A 22176-nucleotide genomic window follows, 5' to 3' on the forward strand; every position below is an offset into this window, starting at 1 on the left:
ATATTTAAAACTTAAGCGATTTCCCTCCTAATCACGTCGAAATTTCATTGATACATGTTGACTCCTACTAAAATAAATAAGCCTCATTTATTACGGCGTTTAGTATCGTTTTCCTCAATATTATCAGCAATGCTATACTACCACCAGAAGCTAGGATTTCTCAGAGAATTGGGTTGGTTCGATTAAGACCAACCACGACGCAAAACGAACGCATTGCCGCTTAGTTGCGGAAACCAGCTACTACCATCAGAGAACTACCACCAGAAAAGCTCATTGCGAAATATTTTCGAAAATTGTCTCAACAAAATGTACCTCCAAATAGTGTCTAATCTACATAGTCTAGCCATACGCTATGTTACAAAGAAAATAACCGATAATTTCAAATATAGTGATTTTATTTTACTGTTTTATATGTGATTATGTAAAGTGAAAAAGATATGTTAACGTACTAAACTAGTTATTCAAAGTGTCCACCCTTAGCTTTAACGTACGCTTTTAAACGGTCGGTCGTCGATAGATTTACGAACGGTTTCCATTGGAAACTTAGTCACTGGTGCCTCCAAAAATTTCTTGAGCGACTCACTATTTGGGGGACGCTTAGAACAGGCCATATTCTCTAGCACAGACAATTTATAGTCCAAAGGTCAATTAAAAGTCCAGACTAGCCGAAGGCAAATTATCAACTTTATGAAGTCAGGAACATTTTGCTCAAGCCAAATTTGGGTAGTGCGCGCCTTATGACCCCGGGCTGTTAGATGCAGTTAGAATGTTCACATTTGTCTTAGAATAAGGTGTTGTTGAAAGGTTTAGTTGCAACTTCTAACACGATATTTTGATACAATTTAATTGAAGTTTTCATTCCTTTTGCAAAAAATGGAAGCTTCTTTAGAGCAGTGTGCATACACTCGATCATTTTGTTGGTTGTAGTGCTCCTCGATTGGAAAAATGTTTTCATCGGTAAAGAGAACTTTTCTGTTTTGCGTCCGCGTATCGAAGTAACAGCCGTTTTAATCTTTCCGCTCTCTTTTGTTGTAGTGCCTGATTTAAGGTATGTCCTGTATATCTCTGGTAAGACCCTAGACCTAAGTCTTGTTTGAAAATCCGAGAAAGTGTCCTCGGTGGGATTCTCATTTCTCTGGAAAGGATTTTCTGCTTCCTTATGGGATTTCGACGAATTCTGCCACCACCACTGCATTAACGGCCTGGTATGTTCGAATAGACCGCGGTCGGCCGGATCTCTCACGGTCATCAACAGACATGGTCTCAGTGTACCTTTGGATGGTACGATACACGAACATATGGCAAATCCCTAGCTTTTTCAATGTATCAAAAATGTCGGCTGACTGCTTACCTACTTTGTACAGTGCAACTACTGCAATCCTATTTATCTTGGGGGCACTACCCCACTTCATTTTCAAAACAAATAATTTCATGAAACATGCAAAAAACATGCAACTATGGCGGGAAAGAAGTTTTTTTTTATAGTAGAAGCTAATGTCCGAAATAAAATTATTTTTAAATGTATGTAAACAGCCAGTTACTGAATTTATGCCTAGACTAAGTATATTGCTATATTTAGCTACATATTCTATAAAGCTTAACATAATACATACAATTAAACACATATTTAAATGTACATTTAAACAATGTGTTGACATTTTGAAAGTGCTTAGCAAAGTCTATTCTAAAGAATAAATATTTGTTTTATAACAACTCAATATTGACCGATACAAGTATAGATCAATATTCTTTTCCTATAGTTTGTAACTCTGTATATTTTAAATACAAAAATGCACATTTAGTAGGAAAAAAATACTATTTATCTATCTATATCATAACAAAAAAGAAACAAGTCTATAGTATATTAATATAGATAATACAGTATATATGTAACATAAAATATATAACTGAATACTGCCCTCACCTATTATGAATATATCAGTCAGATACATGTAATTAAATAAAAAACATATTGAAAGATATATTTATTATGTGTTATTTTTTTCTCAGCTCCTCCAGCTATTTTCCTTCTCTCTACTAGAGATTTTTTTAATACATTTTTGTTGGTTTTATAATGTAACTTGAATGTATATTTATTTAAATTCAATTTTTAACTGGATTTAGTAACTCTTAACACAATCTTTTGATGGTAATTGTCTTACAAGAAACCTTTTTTTATACTTAACAGTAATGAATAAGTCTTGTAGTTTTAAAAATTAAAAGCCCTATGCTTTTAATTTTAAAGATCTCAAAAATATTTAAAGAATTCTATATTATGACAAGTTAACTTGCATGGTTTTGATGCATCTAAAGGTTTTCATTACATAGTATATAAAAAAAATCATACTATATTTGTAACTATATTGATCAAAAAAGTTTAACTAGAAAGGATTATAATATTATAAATTCAGATTATAATGGCAGGTTATCGCAATTAAATTAACATATTTAAATTATGCTCAAAAATAAAGTAAGTCCATTCTTTCCATTAATTATAGATAAAACTGAATTGTAAATTATATAATGTTTCTTAGGGCAATCATTAAGTACATATAAGTTTTTTTTTCTATTTTATCTCTAAACCTGAAAGAGGTGCCTGTTCTAATTTAAACATGTATTAAATTTATTAACATAATGTCTAAAATAAACCACATATTTTTATTTACTTATTACCAACAATATATAATGATAACATTTAAAATAATAGACAATACAGCCATTTGAACAAGGCAATTTACTAAAAAGATTAAACCCTGTATTTAGGACTATACATAAAAAGCATCTGTAAATAAAATAGTATAAGTTGATTGTAGAATTATGAAACAAATACCTATACTATGTATACTACATAAATTATCAAATTTGACACTAGCTCCAACAAAGCTTTATAAATCCTATTATGTTGAGAGTTTAAGTTGATGGAAATGTTTGAAACTTGGTTACACTCATTAGCAGAGTTGATATTATAATTTAAACCTCGAACATTCACAAATTGCTTAAATTATATAGTAACAGAGCCAGTAGTAGCCTACTCAAAGACTGACTTTTTCATGATATTAAAAATAATTAACAATCCAAAAGTATGTATAAATGTTAATTTAAATAAAGATGTTTCAAATTTGCCACTGAGATAAAATTTCAATTGTTAGTATTAGAATTAGAACTGACACTTCCATTTGAATGTAAATGTTCGATAGAAGCTGAGAGCTGCTCTAAACTTTGCACTAATTGACTCATTTTGTCTTTAGAGTCAGAGTTATCAAAACCATCTTCAGTTGGTTTTTCAGCATCGCCATATAATCTGAAATGTAACCTAGCCAAGTGTTCTTGCTGATCTCTAATATTGATCATTTGTTCCATGCTACAACCAGATCCAAATGCACTTAATTTCCCTGTATGAAAATCATCAAGTAATTCTAGTAATGCCTTTTCCATATGTTTAACATCAGGTGTTTCTTTAGGGATATGCTTAGGTTTGTTATTATAATTTGAACGTATGAAATCACGATGAAACCTTCTTTCATTTACGTAGGATAATTTAGCAGATTCGTTAACACTGTTGTTGCCTGTACTGGTAAAGAGATGTCCAGGCCCTGGGTTTCTCGAAGTAAGACTTGCTGCTCCACTTGACATTTTATTGCTTGTGACTGGTGATGTTGCTGTTTGTGACAAAACTTTTTGATCTTCATTTTTCATTAGCTGTTGAGTTTCGTTTGCTTCCTCCAAATTCAAACTCATACAGAACAAAAGTTTCTCAATGTACTAATTTGTTAAATAATAAATCATGCAATCATCTAATTTGATTGTTACTTTTGATTGTTCTGATTGTTACAAGTAATACCACATATAAACATACAATGTTAAACATATATTAATTGATGTAATCACAACAAAATATTACGAAAAGAGATGACATATAGATTTTAATAAGAGGCGTCAAAGTTACTTTTACTTTTTCAATTGTAGCAATTACGTAAATGTTAGTAGTTAGACAATTTCTAAAAAATATATGGAGATTTATAACTATAAATTCAAGAAATTGTAAATAAAATGCAGTAATTTTTTGTTCAGGAGGTTTTGTTAGTAATCAATTTATGATGTATAATATTGTGAATTATGTTAAATTTAAAATATAACAGTAATAGATTTAAAATGCCAAAATTTAATACAAAATTTTCGATATATCTTATTCCATAGTTTATTATTATACTAGTGTTTGTATATATTTATAGCAGTGATGGTTACTTCGAAATTTGTGCGCTTACGACGGGCGACATTACTTTTTATCCGTCAAAAAGTAAACTTTTGTGAAAAACGAACAAGGTAGGTAGAAGTCTAATGTACAAGTTTCTAATTATTTAATATTGGACAACTTATGGTTCATTTTGATTCAATATTCCTAATCTGGATATTTGTTATAATAGTTTAATATTTACAGTTCGTATCAACTTCTCAATGCCATATTGATACCACCTCCATTGTCCATTTTTTTCTGGCCACATCCTCAATTTATTTACCACATGCCTCGCTTGACGACCGATAAAAAAATAATAGTTTGCTCGATTACTGCATTTACCCACTTCGTTGCTTGTACTTTTTACAGTTGAGCGCTGACGTCGAATGTCTGAATGGTACAAACCGATAATTTGAGATTTATATATTGTCAGTGCTGTTCAAATCATAAAAAAGTTCTTAAATAATATTATCATGGAATCGGTGCCACTTAATCCGAAACTTAGAAACCGACTGACCAGATTTCTTCACCTTGGGATTGAAAACCCTCAATATTTTCCTGGTTGTTGGTCATCACATAAATGCTTTAAGGTTGAAAAATTGCAAGCTGTAAATGAAGCTCTTGGAAATGGGATTAATAATGTTGAAGTGGTCAATATTATACTGAAGGTATGTATAAAGTGATTCCTTTAATTTGTAACTTGTGAAAGTATTTATTAATTAATTGAACATCAGGCAGTACAGTATTCATACAGATTCAAAATGATAGGGCATAAAAAGGAAAATGCTTACTTTTAATTGAAAAAAAAAAATTACTTCTTTGTTTTTGCATTACAGCTGAATCGGCTAAATATTAATACTAGCATTTAAAAAAGTCTACTTTGTCCGGTGTTACAGCTAATTTTAAATTAAACAATTGTTATGTTATTTCTTTGTACCAGAATAAACAGTACACTTATCCAACAATTATTGTTCTATATAAAATCATCCATCATAAATACTAGATAGACAATGATTTGTTCTTTAATCTAATAAATAGCAATTGATGCAACTGTACTATAGCTCTTATGGATTCCCTCATATATTAAAACCAAAATCAAGTGACAATTAACCAACTGTTTCTAATACTATAAAGTAATATGAAGACTTTTGACCTTATTGTGTTTTGGTGCAAAATGAGCCAGAAAGAGGCTGAGAGCAAAGTGAAGCAAGAAGAAATGAAAAATGCACAGGGCAGTTTGGTTAACTAAGGAAGTCTAAACACAAGATCTCATTGTGACATTATTATTATATTGACATGCATTATGACTACCCTTCATGCATACCTTGGACTGCATTGTATTTTCATGTTTTATTTCAAGGTTAATGTTAGCCTGTATAATCCTAATTTAGTAATTTAAATAAACTATTCAATGCAACAATTGCACTGTTTATTATTAACAAGATGAAAAAATTGAATTTTGTTCAAATTATTGGGGTAGAATATTCAAATATAAAATAGAAGTTGATGAAGATTTCATAGTTCTGATATATTATGAAAATCTGATATACAGTGCTGTAGTCAAAGAGAAGCAACTGAAAGTATTGCTTTCAAGCCTAGAAATCCAGAGACCCTCTTTAATAATTAAATTATTCACCAATCTAATTTAAAAGAATTTTATTTGCATTTATAGTTTAAATTTTAAAAATTCATATGTTAGATTCAACTCTCGGGTCCATAAAATTTGCTTACAACACTTGTAGGGATTATTACTTATTGTCTACACAATGTTAAGTGTTTAAATTTTTGTTTAAGGCTTATAAAGATGGTTGGTATACCCGTTTTGATACCATAGCATTTGCCTTAACCAAGTGCCTGCTTATTGGCTCCCCTACTATTAAGGAAGCTACATACAAAGCTGCTGCTGAAATTTGCAACTCTGTTGAAGAAATGATGCTTTTCGGCAAATTCACAAGAGTTTTACGTACAGGTATTTACTTTTTTATTTTCAGGTATTTAATAATTTATAAGTAATGTAAAATTTTGTAACCAAAACATTTTGTTTGATGCATCTGTTTTTTCTGTTGCATATTAATAGTTAAAATTTATATATAAGTTAAATATTTCCATAAAAACAAATTTTCCCATATTGCAAATGCAGGGTATTATATAAACTAATTCACATTTATTGATACTTCAATTACTAGGTAGTTGTAGTATTATACACCTCTTCACTGAATGAATGGTCATAAAAAACGCATCAATGTTGCTCACAGAGACCATTAAGGTTATAGTTGCTGGCTCACACAAAATAAATATTTTGCTATTTTTTGGTAATCATACAAGTGTACATTAAAGTGTTTTAGATAGTAAATTGGGAGAATTAATCACCCATTGATTGATGATTCTAGATGTAATAAAATATCAGCTATATTTTTGGAATGTAAATGTCTATATATTTTATTTTTAGCTACCCTACTATAGTATACATTATAGGTTCTCAACCCTTTATTGATTAGTCTTTACAATAAATTTAGTATTTATATATACATATATATATATATATATATATATATATATATATATATATATATATATGTACTATAAATAAGATATCCAAGTTTAATTTACCTGTTGGGTACAAAAGAAATAAAAGTTGTCTGACACATTTTAGGTAATGGAAGAGGTTGGTGTAGAACCATAAAAGACTGGTATACAAAAAAAGATCCAATGGAACTGGCAAAAGAAATGACAAGAGTGAGATCAAGACATGGCCGTTCCCATAAAATTCTAATTCGTAAATGTCATGTGAAGATTGCGGAAAATGATCATGGTATTTTTAACACATATTACTTTTATTTTACTGATAGAGTACATATAGACATAAATGCACATCACTTGTGCAACCGACAGCAGTGGAGACCGGAAAGTTCTTTAGTAGGGACCATGAGTTAGTCGATGAGGCATGTGTAGACCCTCTGGTAGGTGGATCGACGACATTGTCAAGGTATCATTGTCGAGATATCATTGTATATCAGCAGGGCAAGACCGGTCATTATGATGTTCTTTGGTGAAAGTCTATACCTGGTAGTGGGCTTTTAACTGCTGACACGATAATAATACACTTACAATACTTTTATGAATGTTACATAAACATTTTATCTTGCAGCAAGAGATGCAATAGTGAAATATGCACTTTTTGGCATTAAACGAGCTAGACAGTTGCTTGAAAATGTTGGAGGAACACAAGAGATATTTGATTATATTCAAAAAGTTGAAGATTTACGTCATTGTGAGGACCCAATTGCTGCAGGGGCTATGATTGAGCAAAATTCATTCACTCTTGACCATGTACCAGGACATCTACTGACAGCCCAAGAGGTAATCAATGTTTATTGTAATTTCCGTAGTTAACCAAAAATGTTTAATAACTGAAATACAAATTACATACATACAAAAAATCTATGTTTCAAACAGGATTTCATGTGATTAAACCATTCTTGATAGCTTTCCCCTTTCAGTAAAAATTGGTTCATAAATTCACATTCTATGTTAATTGTTGTTGTAATGTATAATTGTCTGATAATTTATTCATTGAAAATAATTGTCAGAGTTTGTACTTTGTGTGTCATGACAAAATTAAAAAAAAAAATCAATTTTTGACCAAAATCATTGTTTTATAACTATCCTCGTAAACACTAATAGAATTAATATATGTTATTGTAGGTATGGGATGCTGTGATGCCCCAGTTTTCTTTGGATGATCTCTTGCACAATATACAAAGAATTCATAATATGGGCTTCTTAACAAGTGATTCAACAACTACTGCTATTTTAATTTCATTGCTCAGCAATCAGGAAGTCATCAAGAAATCAAAATTAACTCCACTTGCTGTTTACATCACACTGTGCAATTATCAGAAGGGCTCTAAGTAAGTTGCAAAAAAGAATTATTTGTAACAGATAAAGTATTGGGATCAAGTATTTCCTATTTTTTTTCAAATGTGTAAATTTTCATATTGTTTAAATGTATTACATTTGGTTCAAACTAATAAGTCTATACAACAGCTGTCACCTATTGTTTTTTCTATAATCTGTTTGTTTGGGAAATAATTGTATTATGTTTGTACTTATTGCCTAGTTCATAGGTATAGGAAATAAGATCATATACTTAAAATTTTATTATAAACTTGATGGTCTAATACTGTCTAAATCTTGCTATATCTCTTCTTGTGTGATCAATTTCAGTCCATAGACGCCCACTGCAAGACTTAGACCTCTTCTTAAGATATATGTGGAGTGATATGATTATGGTATGCAGCAGACACTGCTGCATTTCCTCTGGACACTTGTTTATGAACAGTGGTAATCCCATATATTTAATGTACAAAGTGTGAATTATATAAGATTAGTTCCTGGAAATCTATCCCGCGACCTACGATCGCAAAGTTTTAGTCCTCGACACTAGGCTACCAATGCTACCTTTTTGTGTACGTCGTCCATTTTCTTGTAACTAGTTCAAAAAACTTAACTTTTCTTAGTGGATAAAATAAAAACTTAATACACGGTTATACGTTTGTTTTAGACCTCTGAAATATGAAAGGGCAAAAATGGCAATGGAGAAACTAAAACGTCGCCGAACACGACAGATTTTCGACAGCAATACTGGTTTGTGGGAGTGGTCGGTTGCTAAGAGACATCCTAAAGAAACAAAACACTGGGGTGAGTTAACATATGACTTGAATGCACCATTGCTTTTCAGCCAAAGTAAAAACATGGTGAGTTACAGTAATTTAAAAAGTATAAGTTAATAGATAAATGGCACTACTATAATATATATAATTAATAATGGTTATTCCAAGATTTATTTATTATGAATAAAAAATTAAACACTGTTTTTGAGTATATGGAAAACTTAATATAAGAGCATATGTAGTTGTTCTTTCACACTGTATTTATACCTTTCATAAACAAAATTTTATTATATAAATTACAAAAACATATTTTATCATTATACATTTCACCTCTTTACTCTCTATTTATACATATTGTGACCAATTATTATTACAATACTGATTACAAAGTTATTAAACATATTGCTTTTAGGTATTGACATGCCACCAAACCAAAATGTAATTGCTGCTTTACACAAACTTATCGATCTAACCTGGGTGCTAACCCCTCCAACCAATGTTCGTTATCTCATTACAATGGACATGAGAAACCATATGTTCAAAGGTAGGTCAATTTTAAAGAAAGTTCTTTATCATTATAGATATAAAAATCATTGTTTATGTAAATGTATTTAAAATAAATGTATAAATATGTTATTTACAGGTCGTCATTTTTGCAAAAACTTTGTACTTCCAAGAAAGAATAAGAAGACCGAAACTAAAACTTCGCCTGGAGGTGGCGGTGACGCCGATGCCGAAAAACCAGAAAGCAAAAAGCGTTTGTTAGCTGAATGCTTCTTTAACTGCCATGTTACTCCTGGCCATGCAGGTATATTTTTATACCACAGTATCCGCTTCAATTACTTCCAAAAAAATTGTTACTAAAATCTGTTAATTCCAAAAAATCACATAAGTGTCTTAATAAAAACAACATTACTGAAATTACGTAAAATAGACGACGTGATTGGTTATGTGAGAAATATGTTATATTAATTAATTTCTTCTATTTGAATGGGTCCGGCTAAGAACTTTTGGTAGTACAAAGTCTGAAAGAATAGACAGCAAAAATAATTAATTGCCATATGTAGTAATCGTAACTTGAAAAATTTGGCCGTCGGAGCAGAAAGTTTCATGAGTCAGTAGACTCGGCGTGGGTAGGCCCTCCCTCCACTAGGTGGACCGATGACATTATCACAGTCACAGCAAATTGCTGGATGCGTTCAGCGCAAAACCGATCATCAGGGTGATCTTGAGACCTATTTCTTGCAGTGGACGTCTAACTGATGAAAAGAATTAGAATCATAATTTTGAATTGCTAATAAATTCTTTTTGTTTATATATTAGTATTGTCTTATTTATTTCTAAAACCATTAAGTTTTGGATATGATAAATGTGTGGTGCACACATTAATAGAGAGAAAATAATCTATTAAGTCACCACTTTAAAGCTTTTATATCTATAACTAATCACCAAAAAATCTTATCTTTTAATAATTGGTATGTTTCAGCTATCATTCTTGCCCTGCAATTGCTTAAGCGAGAAAAGAATGTTCAGTTAGCTGTGTTTACTGACGGTGGCTTGGAATTAGTTACTATTGAAGCCAATTTCAGCAGCATCAGTGAAGCCGAGTTTATACTGAGGGTATGTTAATGATTCCTGGTACTGTTTTTATGTATATATAAACAAATGCTTAAACTATTATCTGTCATCTTAGTTTCTGCAATGAAATGAATAGTAATATAGAATATGTATTGAAAAGAAGACATAATTAAGTGTCTACAAAATGTTTTTTTTTAAAGAGACAGCAGAATAGTCAGAAATAAAATAGAATTTTAAAAAATCTGACGATCAATAACGGTCCTTTTAAAAGTTTCAATGTTAAATAACTTTTTTTTCTTATCTTTATTCACACTGACGGTGATGGTTTATGGCATTAGTAATTATTACTAAGAAATATAAATTGTTACCAACGATACTTTAAAGTTGATTTTAAAAATGTTACATAATTTTAATTAATATTAATGTAAGAGATACTAAATAAGTATACTAACTGATGACTGATGTTTTTGGTAATAATTGTTTTCAATGTGCAATGGTTATAGGAAAGCACTGTAGAAGTTTAATAAAGGTAATATTTTATCCATGAAACTTAGTCTCGTAGGAACAGTTGTCGGATTCGCTAGAGGGGTTAAATTGTCAGCTCCGAAACTAGCTGCACATCACAATATTGTTTGTATTATTTATGAAATTATAACCTAAGGAGGTTATAATTTCATAAATACACATTTATTTCCATTGTCTTCCTGATTTTTTTTTAGTTTTATTAATGTCAAATTTATACCTGTTTTATAACAAAATACTCAATAATGCAGAAAACAAATCTCGGCCGCGTGCAACTTGACGCGCCGATAGAGTGGGCGCATAAGAACAATGAGAATTTCGACGTGTTTATCAACATGGTTGATCGCACGACCCGTTTCATGGAGTTAGATCTGTCCGAGCGTGGAGGTCGCGGGCAAGCCGCCCACTTCGCTCCACCGCCCGACCCGGATAAAAACTTAGTCGATCATTGTCCGGTGCGCGCTCTGTATCGCTACCGCGACTCACACGTGCCCAATGCCAAGTAAGTAATTTCTAATTAATTATATAGTAAAATTATATAAAAGCGGTGCTAGGAAACCAGCCGAGCATGTATTTCTTCTTTCTCCAGCGAGAAATATTAAAAGGAAAAACAGAATATTTGTGTTATCTCTCGACGGATAATGAACGCAGTGTCGCTTGGTTGCGAAAAAAAAGTCTCAATGAGACAAGAAATAATTTAGAGTACAACTTAATAATGTTTGCCATAAGGCAGGCAGCAATAACCTTTGCCCACTGAGTTCAATGTGTTTTAAAATTTTACTTTAACAAAAGATCATATTATAAATAAAAAGTATTGATAACAAAAAAATCCAGTGAATAATTAAAAGAAGTTTTCTCAATCAAACACTACTAAATATAAAATAGTTTTAGTATTGTTTAATCTTAAAATGAAAGTCCAATTTGGAAGAAACCCATAATGTTAATTCTGTAGCATTGAATGATAAGCAAGTTTTATAAAAATTACTACTTTTATTTGGACTACTACTCTATATTATGAAAATTTAATAGACTCTTAGACAAAATTTAAGAACTTATTTTTTAAAACTGTGTTATGACACAGTTTTTGGATTCATTCATAAAAAAATCCAATAGTGTAATAAACTTAAGTGCAATTTAAGTTATAATCATTTGACAAAAAATTTGAGCACATGTTTCAGAGCTATGTTTGAGTTTTGGATAAAATGTTTATAGATAATGAACAATAATGAGTGTTCTCAATAAACAAGATCTGTATAGTTAAAATGAAAACAAAACTGCTAACTAAAAATGATAAACAGATACAAGATTCTAAATTTTTTTTACCATGTTTTATGTTTATTATTCCCAATTAAAGAAGTGGAAGTGCACCTAAGTGTACTTTTTTTCCATTAGATATTGATACTGTGCAATTAGTAAACTTGACCACTAAACCATTATATATGAGATTTTAACATGATTCCTTTTTGTTTTTTATTCGTTATTAATTTATAAATTGAATTTAGGTTGATTGTGATGTCTCTCGCGTCGAAACGAGTACTTACAACCGATGGCGACCATGAAGGCGTTCTCGACATTATTGGTATCGACGAGCACGTGCCCAAAGTTATGGATGCATTTGTACTCGGACAATTTTTATAAGCACTTACCATTCTTATACATCACTTATTACTCGTCAATTTGCACCATATGTAGGCATAAAGTTATTTGGAATAGCTTATATCATCATTATTCTTATTATGAAGGACTAATCTTAAAGAATTGTAAAAGTGATATTGTTCACTATCATTGTGCTAAATCTTTTACTCTATTACTTACATAGACAGTTACGAATAAATACCAAAATTCAATTATTTTAAAGTATTGTCAACTATTTAAAGATATATAACCTATTAAATAGCATTGATATAATTCGTAATAAGAGGTGTAAGTAGTTTGCATGTATGTTGAGATAAAATGTGCATCTTTAGACAAATTCAAGCAATTTCATATAACCATGTAATGGAATATTCTGAAAACATTTTACAACTTGACTGTAATCCATTAATATAAATCAAGATGTTTATCAAAACAGAATCCTTTACTTGGGAAACAATTTTTTTTAGCAATGGCCTGTCCAATAACTTTATGCCTCAATGTGGTTACATGCATACACTTTTCAAAATGTAATCAAAAGAACCTCCCAGACCTCAGTATTGTATTTTTTTATAAACTTAACCACAATGTGTTCTGAACTCCTTATAACTTTTTCTCTAAAATAAGATTCATGTATGGAAATTTTTATACTGATTTACTAAGTGTTTCACTTCTTGTCTATGGAGATGGGCACAAGTTTTTAAATTGACGATAAATTGAGTCAAAATTATTTTAAGAAGGATTTGACTTGTTTTTATTATGTAGTATTAGATTTTCTGAAAATCTCAAAACCAATGAATGATGTTATAAATAATTAGTTTGAGCTTATGACAAAAATTTAAATCGCTTTAAATATTTGAAGAAGAAATATTCACTAAGATCTCTATCTACCAATAATCCAGGATAAAATTGGTTTTAATTTAATTTTAAAAATTTGCCTTATATAAGCTTAAAGCATTTTCTTTTAGCTGTCTTTATTTAGATGTAAGATATTTTAAAGCACTACAAAGTTTTTGCTTTTATAATAAAAAAAGATAAGATTCCTAAGTTCTAATAAAATTTCTCTTTAGAGATCATAATTCAAGATTGTTACAATCAAGAACACATATATTCGTAGTGGGTCTGCTTCAGGATATGGTCTATATTAACTTTACTTTTGCAAACAATATTATAAAGAAACAAACATTGTATAACATTAAATATTTATTATTTGTTAATTGCTATCTGTATTCATCATCATAAATCAATACTCCATCTATTTAAGACAAACCTCTTACAGTCAATGACTAAATCTTATTGTTCTAAATCATTGTAATCCCTTGAGACTAACTCTTTGAAAATACTTTGATTTCTTTGATTGTTGTATTCCTTGGTTAGTTGAAAACTACCTTGGAGTAATTCATATAGACTATAATGTGGCCTGTATTGTTATGATAACTTAATAGGTGTTAAATACCTTTTGTAACAGGGTCTCTTTGGTTAATCAAATAGCTCACACTCACCATTCAGTCATGTGTTCAAGAAAACAATAATTACAATTAAAATTGTACTGTCCATATGCTATATGTTTAGAAAAGTGTAAAAAAAACAAACAAAACTTCCATGTTTAACATGTTTGAATGCCAGTACTTTATTATTTTGTAGTTATTGAATTTCAAATTATAATTGTTACTGTTTTGACTATAATAAAACAGTGGTTCACGCATGGTTGTGTGTAATAAATAATAAGTGATCTTTCCTATTTGCCAAAGTTTAATAATGCATTTGTAATTTTATTCTAAAAGTACTGGCTACCAAACATTTATTATTTTCATTAGCAATTACTAATAGCATATCTCGTAAAGTAGTTTAATTGGAAACTGATACATGCTCATAGTTGTTTTTAATCTCTTAATCTATCATAATATACTTCCTTAGTTAATAAAAGATATGTAACTAGGATGGCACATATTTATAAGCATGGTGATGGGCAAGTATCAGCTTTCATATTGTAGTAATAAGTAAATCCGTTTCAAAGTGTTGGTTACTTTTGTACTGATATGAACGGAATTTTCAGAATCTGTGATCACTTGGTACTCTCTCGGGTTTAAGATTGTTTTTTATCTGATGATGTTGAAAATTGTCGTAAGTAGGATTTCCAAATTGCTAGATCTAACTCGTTAAGTATTATTTTTTTAAAGTTATGCAAGCTATTTATTTTTAAGAATTTGTTGGCATACTAATGCTTTTATTCATTATTCAAAGAAATGAATTTTTAAATGACTATTTGTGTTTGTTGTTTTAATTGATTTTGTTGTATAGGAATTGGTGTAACCTTGAGTGTCAATGCTTCTCTCGAAAATAGCATTCTGTGATGTAATGATGCCTTTGCAAATCCATACTTAGTGATATTATTGCTAAAAACGGCCAAGTTTTCTTTTACATTCTAAATTGTTGCAATTGAAAGAAAATGGCCCATTTGATAATTAGAAAATTGTATTTAGTAATAAAACGATGATACAATAAAGTTACAAAAATCTGTTGTTATATTATACTTACAATTGTTTTTAAGATTCCATAGGATATGAGTTGAAATCCTCTGTTAAAAGTTGAACAATCCGTCCCATTTCATAATTACATTTTTTCTGATTAATATTGCAATTTGTTTAGTATAGCTGACATTTTATAACCAGTTCACTGCAGCATATCAATAGCACTTTCATAAGTAACAAAATGTAATAATATTATTTATTAAATGTACTTGCATGATTGTTTTCATATTAAATAAATTTTGCCTCATATTACTGTTTTCATTACAACACTACCTGTTCCACCTGTTACTTAAAAAAAGATGATATGAGAAAGATTCTTTTATAAAATCCCAATTTAAGAGACCAAATTAATTATTTTTGAAAACAATGTTTTAATATACAGTTGCTCTAAGCTAACATGAAACTTGTCAAATTATTTAAAAAAAACTTAGATTAAATTTTTAATCTTTTAATTGGTTAGTCTTAAGTGCAGTTTATGCTATATTTAAAAAATATATCTTTCAATTATTTACATAAAACCAGAGAATAAAAAAAATACATTTTAAAGCACAAAGCTAAAATCTCAAAGTTGAAGCAAAGAAGAAGCTGCTCCTGTAAACTGTGTAAATTTATTGATAATTAAATTAAATATTTTATGTTTAAATGTAGTTCGTTTAGGTATTAGTAATGTTTTGACATATTTTAGTTTTTCGCGAAAATTGTTTTATTAGTGATAAAAAGCTAGTAAAATCTTTTTGTAATCTAACCTAAGGTATTGTTGTGTACTGTCAAATTTGTCTATCGAAAACGCTCCATAAAATCCAATAGGTCAATATCTAGTTTCTAGGATGGTATGTAAGGTGTGAACAACTTTATAGTAAATGACATTTACTACTTATACTGTATTTATTTGATTTTTATTTTTTATACATGTTTTGGTCCGGAATCCTACTGTTGCCAAAAAGCATTAGCGGATTCCACGGGTTTGGGATGGAAAGCGCATAGTGCGCCTAGCCTAAGACCTCTTTAAAGAGGCGAAGCTCGTAGGCTCCAAGAGGACTCGGGCCGCTTCATATTACTATCGTATTGGGAGACTGCCGAGCTCTCAGATCGCTGCGGTAAACGATCCATTGATCGAACAAAATCAAGGACCCCCACGAGAGAACCTCGGCTTGGACTGTCAATCGTCATTAATACCCGTTTAGCATTCCGACACAAGTGCGCCCCAAGGTCCATGAACGTCGGCTTGGCCGGTTGTTGCTATTGCCTGGCTAATATCACTACTGCCACTTCGAAAAGCATAAGCGCTGAATAAACTCCAGCGACGCTTCTATCTAATGTTATCGTGGGTTGGTATCCCCTGTGATATACGATCTGATCTTGTTACTAACGAGAATGGTTGGCTATCATATGGCGACGATGATGGTGTGCAGTGTACGTGGCTTGTCTTATTTGCCGTTAGAAAACTCCAGTACATGTTTCAGTCTCAGAAAAGTACAGCTTTTATATGTGCCGGGTGTGATCATATTGTAGGTGGCGGCAAACACAATCAATGAATTTGTGTGTTGAGCGGCAGAGTCAAAATAATGAATTCATGCACGTTTAAGGAACTGGGCGATTGTTAGCAGTTCTATAGAAACATACAGGTACTCATTGCCAACGCACCACGGCGCACCTGTTGCTCTACGCATGAACTTGTTCTGTACAATCTGGGGTCTGTGAATGACGCGAGGTTAAGCACGCGAAACCTGTCTCTGTCGCCACCATACACATTATACTATTAAAGAATACTATACTAAGACTCTACTGTCATAAATAGTGTAATCTACAATCTATCTGCTTCGCATTCCAACTTTAGGTTCAAATAGGAAATCAATTTGGTGACAAAGGCACGTTGATGTATACCGAGAAATCGAGACCAACACATGTAACCGAAACCGTACTGACACACGGACGCACCCGGAAGTCACCAAACCAAAGGACGAGCACGCCCGCTGCCAACACGGCCGGATCACTGATCCGGAAGGGTCCTCCACACTCGCCCCTCCAGGCCCGCCACAACCACCATCATCTCAACATGGTCTTTAATCTATCTCTCGATATACATCATCTCATAATACAAATCAATCTACCAATGGTTTGTGCAACTTACCCGGGCCAAGGGTAAGTACGAACCAACCGTCATCGTGCAAGAATCTTACCACGTGAGGCCTATTACCGTTTTAGCGTTCTGTCACAGCACAACACGGCTCCACTTTTGCACTTCTCACATGCGAACTCCGTGCGCCGACACATCCTTCACCAATGCATTTTAGTATCTCCTCCACACGCGCACACTCCGTGCGCCAACACATGCCTGACCAACGCATGTCGTATTGCCCTTCGCACGCGCGCACTCCGTGCGCCATCACATCCTTCACCAACGCAAGTCCTCTTTATTCTGAAAAATACTCGCTCCGTCTTCCCGAATAAAAATTCGGTCTCCATCCTTTTTTTCGGTCTCCCTCTTAACATGGTCTGTCCTAAAAAAGTAATATAGCATAGCGATAACATATTGTCAGGGTGACAAAAGAGGATTAATACAATTAATTGCACTAACCACGCGGCCGTAAAATCGCGTATTTCCGACACCCTCGTTACAAAATTGGCTGCAGTCTGGACGCGTTTGTTGATGGCGCCGGTAGCGACTCCATTTGTGTAAATTCAGACGTATTATACGAATAAGGCGTGCTTTACACTCTTGACACGAGGGAAACCATTGGTGTAAAGCGTGTATAAAACCGGCCCGAGGACCATTCCTTTGGACACGACCCGCACAATTATTTCGTTATCAAATAATAATGGAGGACAGATACGATTCTTCTGTTTCAACGGTGCTAAAAGTAAATTTACGAGTTCATGGTTAACATAACTTTTATACATATTAGCGTCGTAAGCTATACACATCATTAACTATCAAGGTCGAAAGTGGATAGGTGTTCAAATATCAATGTATTATTATGATTTGCAATAAACAGCGTACTTAAAAAAATTATGATAAGGCAAGGACAAACATTCTTTGCATGATACGTCATTATCATCATGTCAGCCAATGAACTCCAATTGTTAAGCATAGGGCTCCCTCAAAACATTCGCACAATGACAGACTGCCCGCATCCAACACTTCCCGCAACCAAGTGGGAGACCTGCCCACTTCTAAATACAAATATCAAATTTATCAGTGGTAAGCTTGAATCATAATCATATTTATTTCTAATTATCGTCATTAATATTTTAAGAAAATTGTATTTAGGTGTGTAACTTGCAAAAATATTTTTTTATTACGATTGCAAAAAAATATTTTTTAACTGTAATGTAATCATTTTGTAAATGTAAGTAAATGAATATATTAAAATTATTACATAATGTAATATTTTCGTAAAAGCTGTAAGTAAAAGTTTCTTCTGCACTTAACAAAAAAAAAGTTATTTGATATGATGTCCTAACTGTCATTAGTTACATTTCTTAGGAGTTGCGAATTGAGATTTATTTTAAATATAAATAAAATGGGTGACGTGGACAAATGGATAGAAATCGCCAAAAAGTGTAAATATCTTCCTGAAGACGATCTACGAGAACTTTGTAACATTGTATGTGATTTATTATTTGAAGAACCAAATGTACAACCGGTGCAGACGCCCGTCACTGTTTGTGGAGATATACATGGTCAGGTAATAAGATTTTGTGAGTTCACGTTTAATATTTATTGTTTATTACTTCTGGCATTAAATAGACAAAAGGAAAGTAACTACACGAAATCTGTATTACAATAAATTTGTAGAATCTTCCTAAATAAAGAGTATAATTCGGTCATGACATTAAAAAAGCAACTTTTTAGTTTTGTATCTTAATTAGGACTATTAAATCCGTTGCCTGTTTTACTATAAAATAGTTCAGATAAATATTTAAAGTTATTTGGGGCTAATAGCCTCATAAAAAAATTACAGAGTACCATATTAATAAGAATGTAATACAAAAGAATATGCTTATTTAAGTCTCTTAGAAAATTAATTAAAATTATCTTATTTTCAAATTAATTTCTGTGAAATCTAGCAGAGATGACAGAGAAAGTATAAATGCAATTGCGCCTTAAGTGTCAATTTGGTGTTGGTAAAAAAAAATTAAATAATTCTTAAAAATAGGTAGTGCACTTGTAGTACAAAGAGCTAAAACAGCAGTGATGTTTTAACTGTGTAACACTGAGTTATTTTTAATAATTCTGCAGGCTTACCATATCAATTATTACTTACGGTTTAGTGAAAAAATGTGATATTTGTTGAATATTTTTTAATTTCTCTATATAGTTTTTGCAGGCTGGCAACTACAGTCACAACACTTTTTTGTTAAATTATTTTTTTATACTCAAATTCCAATTTTAATTTTGATGCCATCAGTGATGTCACTGCTGTTGCATTTGGGTCGAAATAGTAAATCTATTAATATATATATAACTTTGCTCACCCTTACTCTATTTTGCTTGTCATTAAGAAAAATCAAATACATGCACAGGATTTAACTCATCTCATCCCACTAAATATGATGAAGGAATAAGTATATGGTCTAGATATTCATCTATTTTTTATCTTAATGCATGGGACAAGGAACTATAAAAAAAATTATGGAAATGCATCAATGCTCATTATATTTGCTTTTTAAAATATTTTCTATATTATGGTGGAATATTGCAATTATAAAAAATATAATTATGTGTCGCTAATTTTCAGTTTTATGACTTAGAAGAATTATTTCATATCGGGGGCCAGGTGCCTCAAACTAAATATATTTTTATGGGAGATTATGTCGACCGAGGTTATTACAGTTTGGAAACTCTTACACTGCTTATGGCATTGAAAGCAAGATATCCGGACAGGTAATAAATAAAGATTCTCTCAATTGTTAACATTTTTTTTCATGTTTTTAGTATATATACTGCCCTTTTAGTACAGCATTATAATTTTTTTGTCTAATAAAAGAAGATAATTATTGAGAAAGACTATTTTAGACTCCAGATATATTTTGATAATATAAATTTAATATTTTTAGCATACATTAATTCAGGTCTCCCTTACAAGCTCAGTCTAAAATAAAGTTTTGAAATGCTTAATCCCAGACTAGTAAATAAAAATTTATCTTCTTAAAAATTTAAATGTTACTCATATATTGATATATATGATGATATCATATATACAAATAAATCATGATATATATTTAAAAAGTATGTGATAACATTTCTATTAAATGATACTGAATAACAATTTTAAAACAAAATTATTTGTTGATTTACATAAAATTGTAATGTTTTTTTGGTTACAAATATTTATTTTCTGTTTCACAGGATAATTCTTCTTAGAGGAAATCATGAAACATGTCAAATAACAAAAGTTTATGGATTTTATGATGAATGTCTTAATAAATATGGTAATGCCAATGCATGGAAAGATTGTTGCAGAGTATTTGATCTTCTCACAGTAGCAGCTGTATGTATTAAATTATAATTTATCTCTTTATTTGTTTGACAAAGAGATATTTTAAAACCTTTACAAGATGGAAATCAAGCATATATTTTTCATTTTGCATTAACCTTATTAATATTATTTGATTAAAATATGGATTATATCTAAAATAATTCTAATGGTTTTAATATTACTTTCAGTTGATAGACGAAACTGTATTATGTGTTCATGGTGGCTTATCTCCAGAAATATCAATGTTAGACCAAATCCGTTGTATAGATAGAAATCAACAAATACCACATAAAGGTGCATTTTGTGATTTGCTCTGGTCTGACCCTGCCGATATAGAAGAAATGTGGTAAGTCCTAATATTTCTTTGTGGTTAATTGTGAATACTGCTTTAACTGATATGAAAATTAATGTTAAATGTATCTTATAATGATAATATTACTTAGTGATTTTATAATTTTAGTTTTTTTTTTTCAAAAACTAAAAATATTTGGAGGTTTATCAGAATACTATTCTTGTTTATGTAAAAATTGTCATGAAAATTGACAACTTGTAAATTTCCATCTCTTTGTCCTCATAGTTTCTCTTGTGCCAATAGTCTATTTTGCCCTTTTTAATCTCAACTTGTAGTTACTGAATAGAGCAAAAATCAACACCTCTGTTCTGTTTGCTTATAACATATTATTTGGTTTTCTATTAATCATATTAGGAAAACATTTTAGTGTTGCATAGCGTTATCAGGAGATAAATTAATAATAAAAATATATTACTGGTTTTGTGTAGATAAGAATTATTTTTTTTGTTACAAATATTTTCGAACCATCATATATAAGATTTTTGATAGATAATTTTAATTATGAATTTGATCACAGGTCATTAAGCCCAAGAGGAGCCGGCTGGTTGTTTGGGAGTAAAGTGACTAAACTTTTTATGTATTACAATAATTTAAATTTAATATGCCGAGCACATCAACTTGTTAATGAAGGTTTGTAAATTTGAAGGAACATTAATATATTTCCTTAAAACTAATGATATTAATAATGTAACATATTCACAGGTTACAAATATATGTTCGATAAAAGGCTTGTTACTATATGGTCAGCACCCAATTATTGCTATCGTTGTGGTAATGTTGCATCAATTATGGAATTTTTGAGTGTAAATGATAGAAATGCAAAGATATTCCAAGCTGTGCCAGATAGTGAAAGAGAAGTGCCTGCACAAAACACAACTCCATATTTCTTGTAAGTTATGTGAAGAATAATCATGTATGATGAAAATTTAAAACAGCATTATTAAGAATATTTTGTACAATAAATTGTTGAATATTTAAATGAAATTTACTTAATCCAAAACCTAATGAGAATTACTCTACATATATGTCATAAAAAATTTTCTATTCAAGAAAGCTATTATGGCAGTGCTGTGCTTAAACAGAAAATTAATTGAAATTTATTAATTAAATTAGACTTCAAGAGATATTGTTTATTTTTTTATCTGGGTTGTGAAAATTTAAGCATAACATG

General features: G+C 30.9%; 3 protein-coding genes across 3 annotated transcripts; 2 read left to right on the forward strand and 1 right to left on the reverse strand.

Annotated features, from left to right (window-relative positions):
- Nucleotides 1-2618: 2618 nt before the first annotated feature.
- On the reverse strand, nt 2619-3901 carry LOC137929714 (uncharacterized). The gene has a single exon (XM_068772781.1). It carries the CDS (start codon nt 3736-3738, stop codon nt 3139-3141), a length of 600 nt encoding a protein of 199 aa, XP_068628882.1. The 5' UTR covers nt 3739-3901; the 3' UTR covers nt 2619-3138.
- A 368-nt stretch (nt 3902-4269) lies between these two features.
- LOC137929654 (RNA-binding protein RO60) lies at nt 4270-15419 on the forward strand. Its single transcript, XM_068772702.1, has 12 exons — nt 4270-4323; nt 4604-4902; nt 6029-6203; nt 6888-7046; nt 7383-7594; nt 7940-8145; nt 8799-8935; nt 9320-9451; nt 9551-9715; nt 10394-10527; nt 11259-11509; nt 12510-15419. The coding sequence occupies exons 2-12, from the start codon at nt 4708-4710 to the stop codon at nt 12643-12645; spliced, it is 1902 nt and encodes a 633-aa protein (XP_068628803.1). The 5' UTR covers nt 4270-4323; nt 4604-4707; the 3' UTR covers nt 12646-15419.
- Nucleotides 15420-18634: 3215 nt separating this feature from the next.
- PpV (Protein phosphatase V) lies at nt 18635-21997 on the forward strand. The gene is made up of 6 exons (XM_068772234.1): nt 18635-18859; nt 19913-20058; nt 20524-20665; nt 20842-20999; nt 21523-21635; nt 21708-21997. The coding sequence occupies exons 1-6, from the start codon at nt 18695-18697 to the stop codon at nt 21896-21898; spliced, it is 915 nt and encodes a 304-aa protein (XP_068628335.1). The 5' UTR covers nt 18635-18694; the 3' UTR covers nt 21899-21997.
- The last annotated feature ends 179 nt before the right edge of the window (nt 21998-22176 follow it).

The sequence above is a fragment of the Battus philenor genome, unplaced genomic scaffold (genome assembly GCF_028537555.1).
Source record: "Battus philenor isolate CCGP_79_NKW_IND1 unplaced genomic scaffold, ilBatPhil1.0.hap1 SCAF_5, whole genome shotgun sequence".
Classification (NCBI taxonomy): domain Eukaryota; kingdom Metazoa; phylum Arthropoda; class Insecta; order Lepidoptera; family Papilionidae; genus Battus; species Battus philenor.

Excerpts from the sequence above, each read along its gene's own strand:
- LOC137929714 (XM_068772781.1), bottom strand. The coding sequence starts at position 3,738 with ATGAGTTTGAATTTGGAGGAAGCAAACGAAACTCAACAGCTAATGAAA.
- LOC137929654 (XM_068772702.1), top strand. The coding sequence starts at position 4,708 with ATGGAATCGGTGCCACTTAATCCGAAACTTAGAAACCGACTGACCAGA. Across the intron at positions 6,204-6,887 it reads CACAAGAGTTTTACGTACAG|GTAATGGAAGAGGTTGGTGT; the intron begins GTATTTACTTTT and ends GACACATTTTAG. Across the intron at positions 8,936-9,319 it reads TAAAGAAACAAAACACTGGG|GTATTGACATGCCACCAAAC; the intron begins GTGAGTTAACAT and ends TATTGCTTTTAG.
- PpV (XM_068772234.1), top strand. The coding sequence starts at position 18,695 with ATGGGTGACGTGGACAAATGGATAGAAATCGCCAAAAAGTGTAAATAT. Across the intron at positions 20,666-20,841 it reads ATCTTCTCACAGTAGCAGCT|TTGATAGACGAAACTGTATT; the intron begins GTATGTATTAAA and ends TATTACTTTCAG. Across the intron at positions 21,636-21,707 it reads ACATCAACTTGTTAATGAAG|GTTACAAATATATGTTCGAT; the intron begins GTTTGTAAATTT and ends ACATATTCACAG.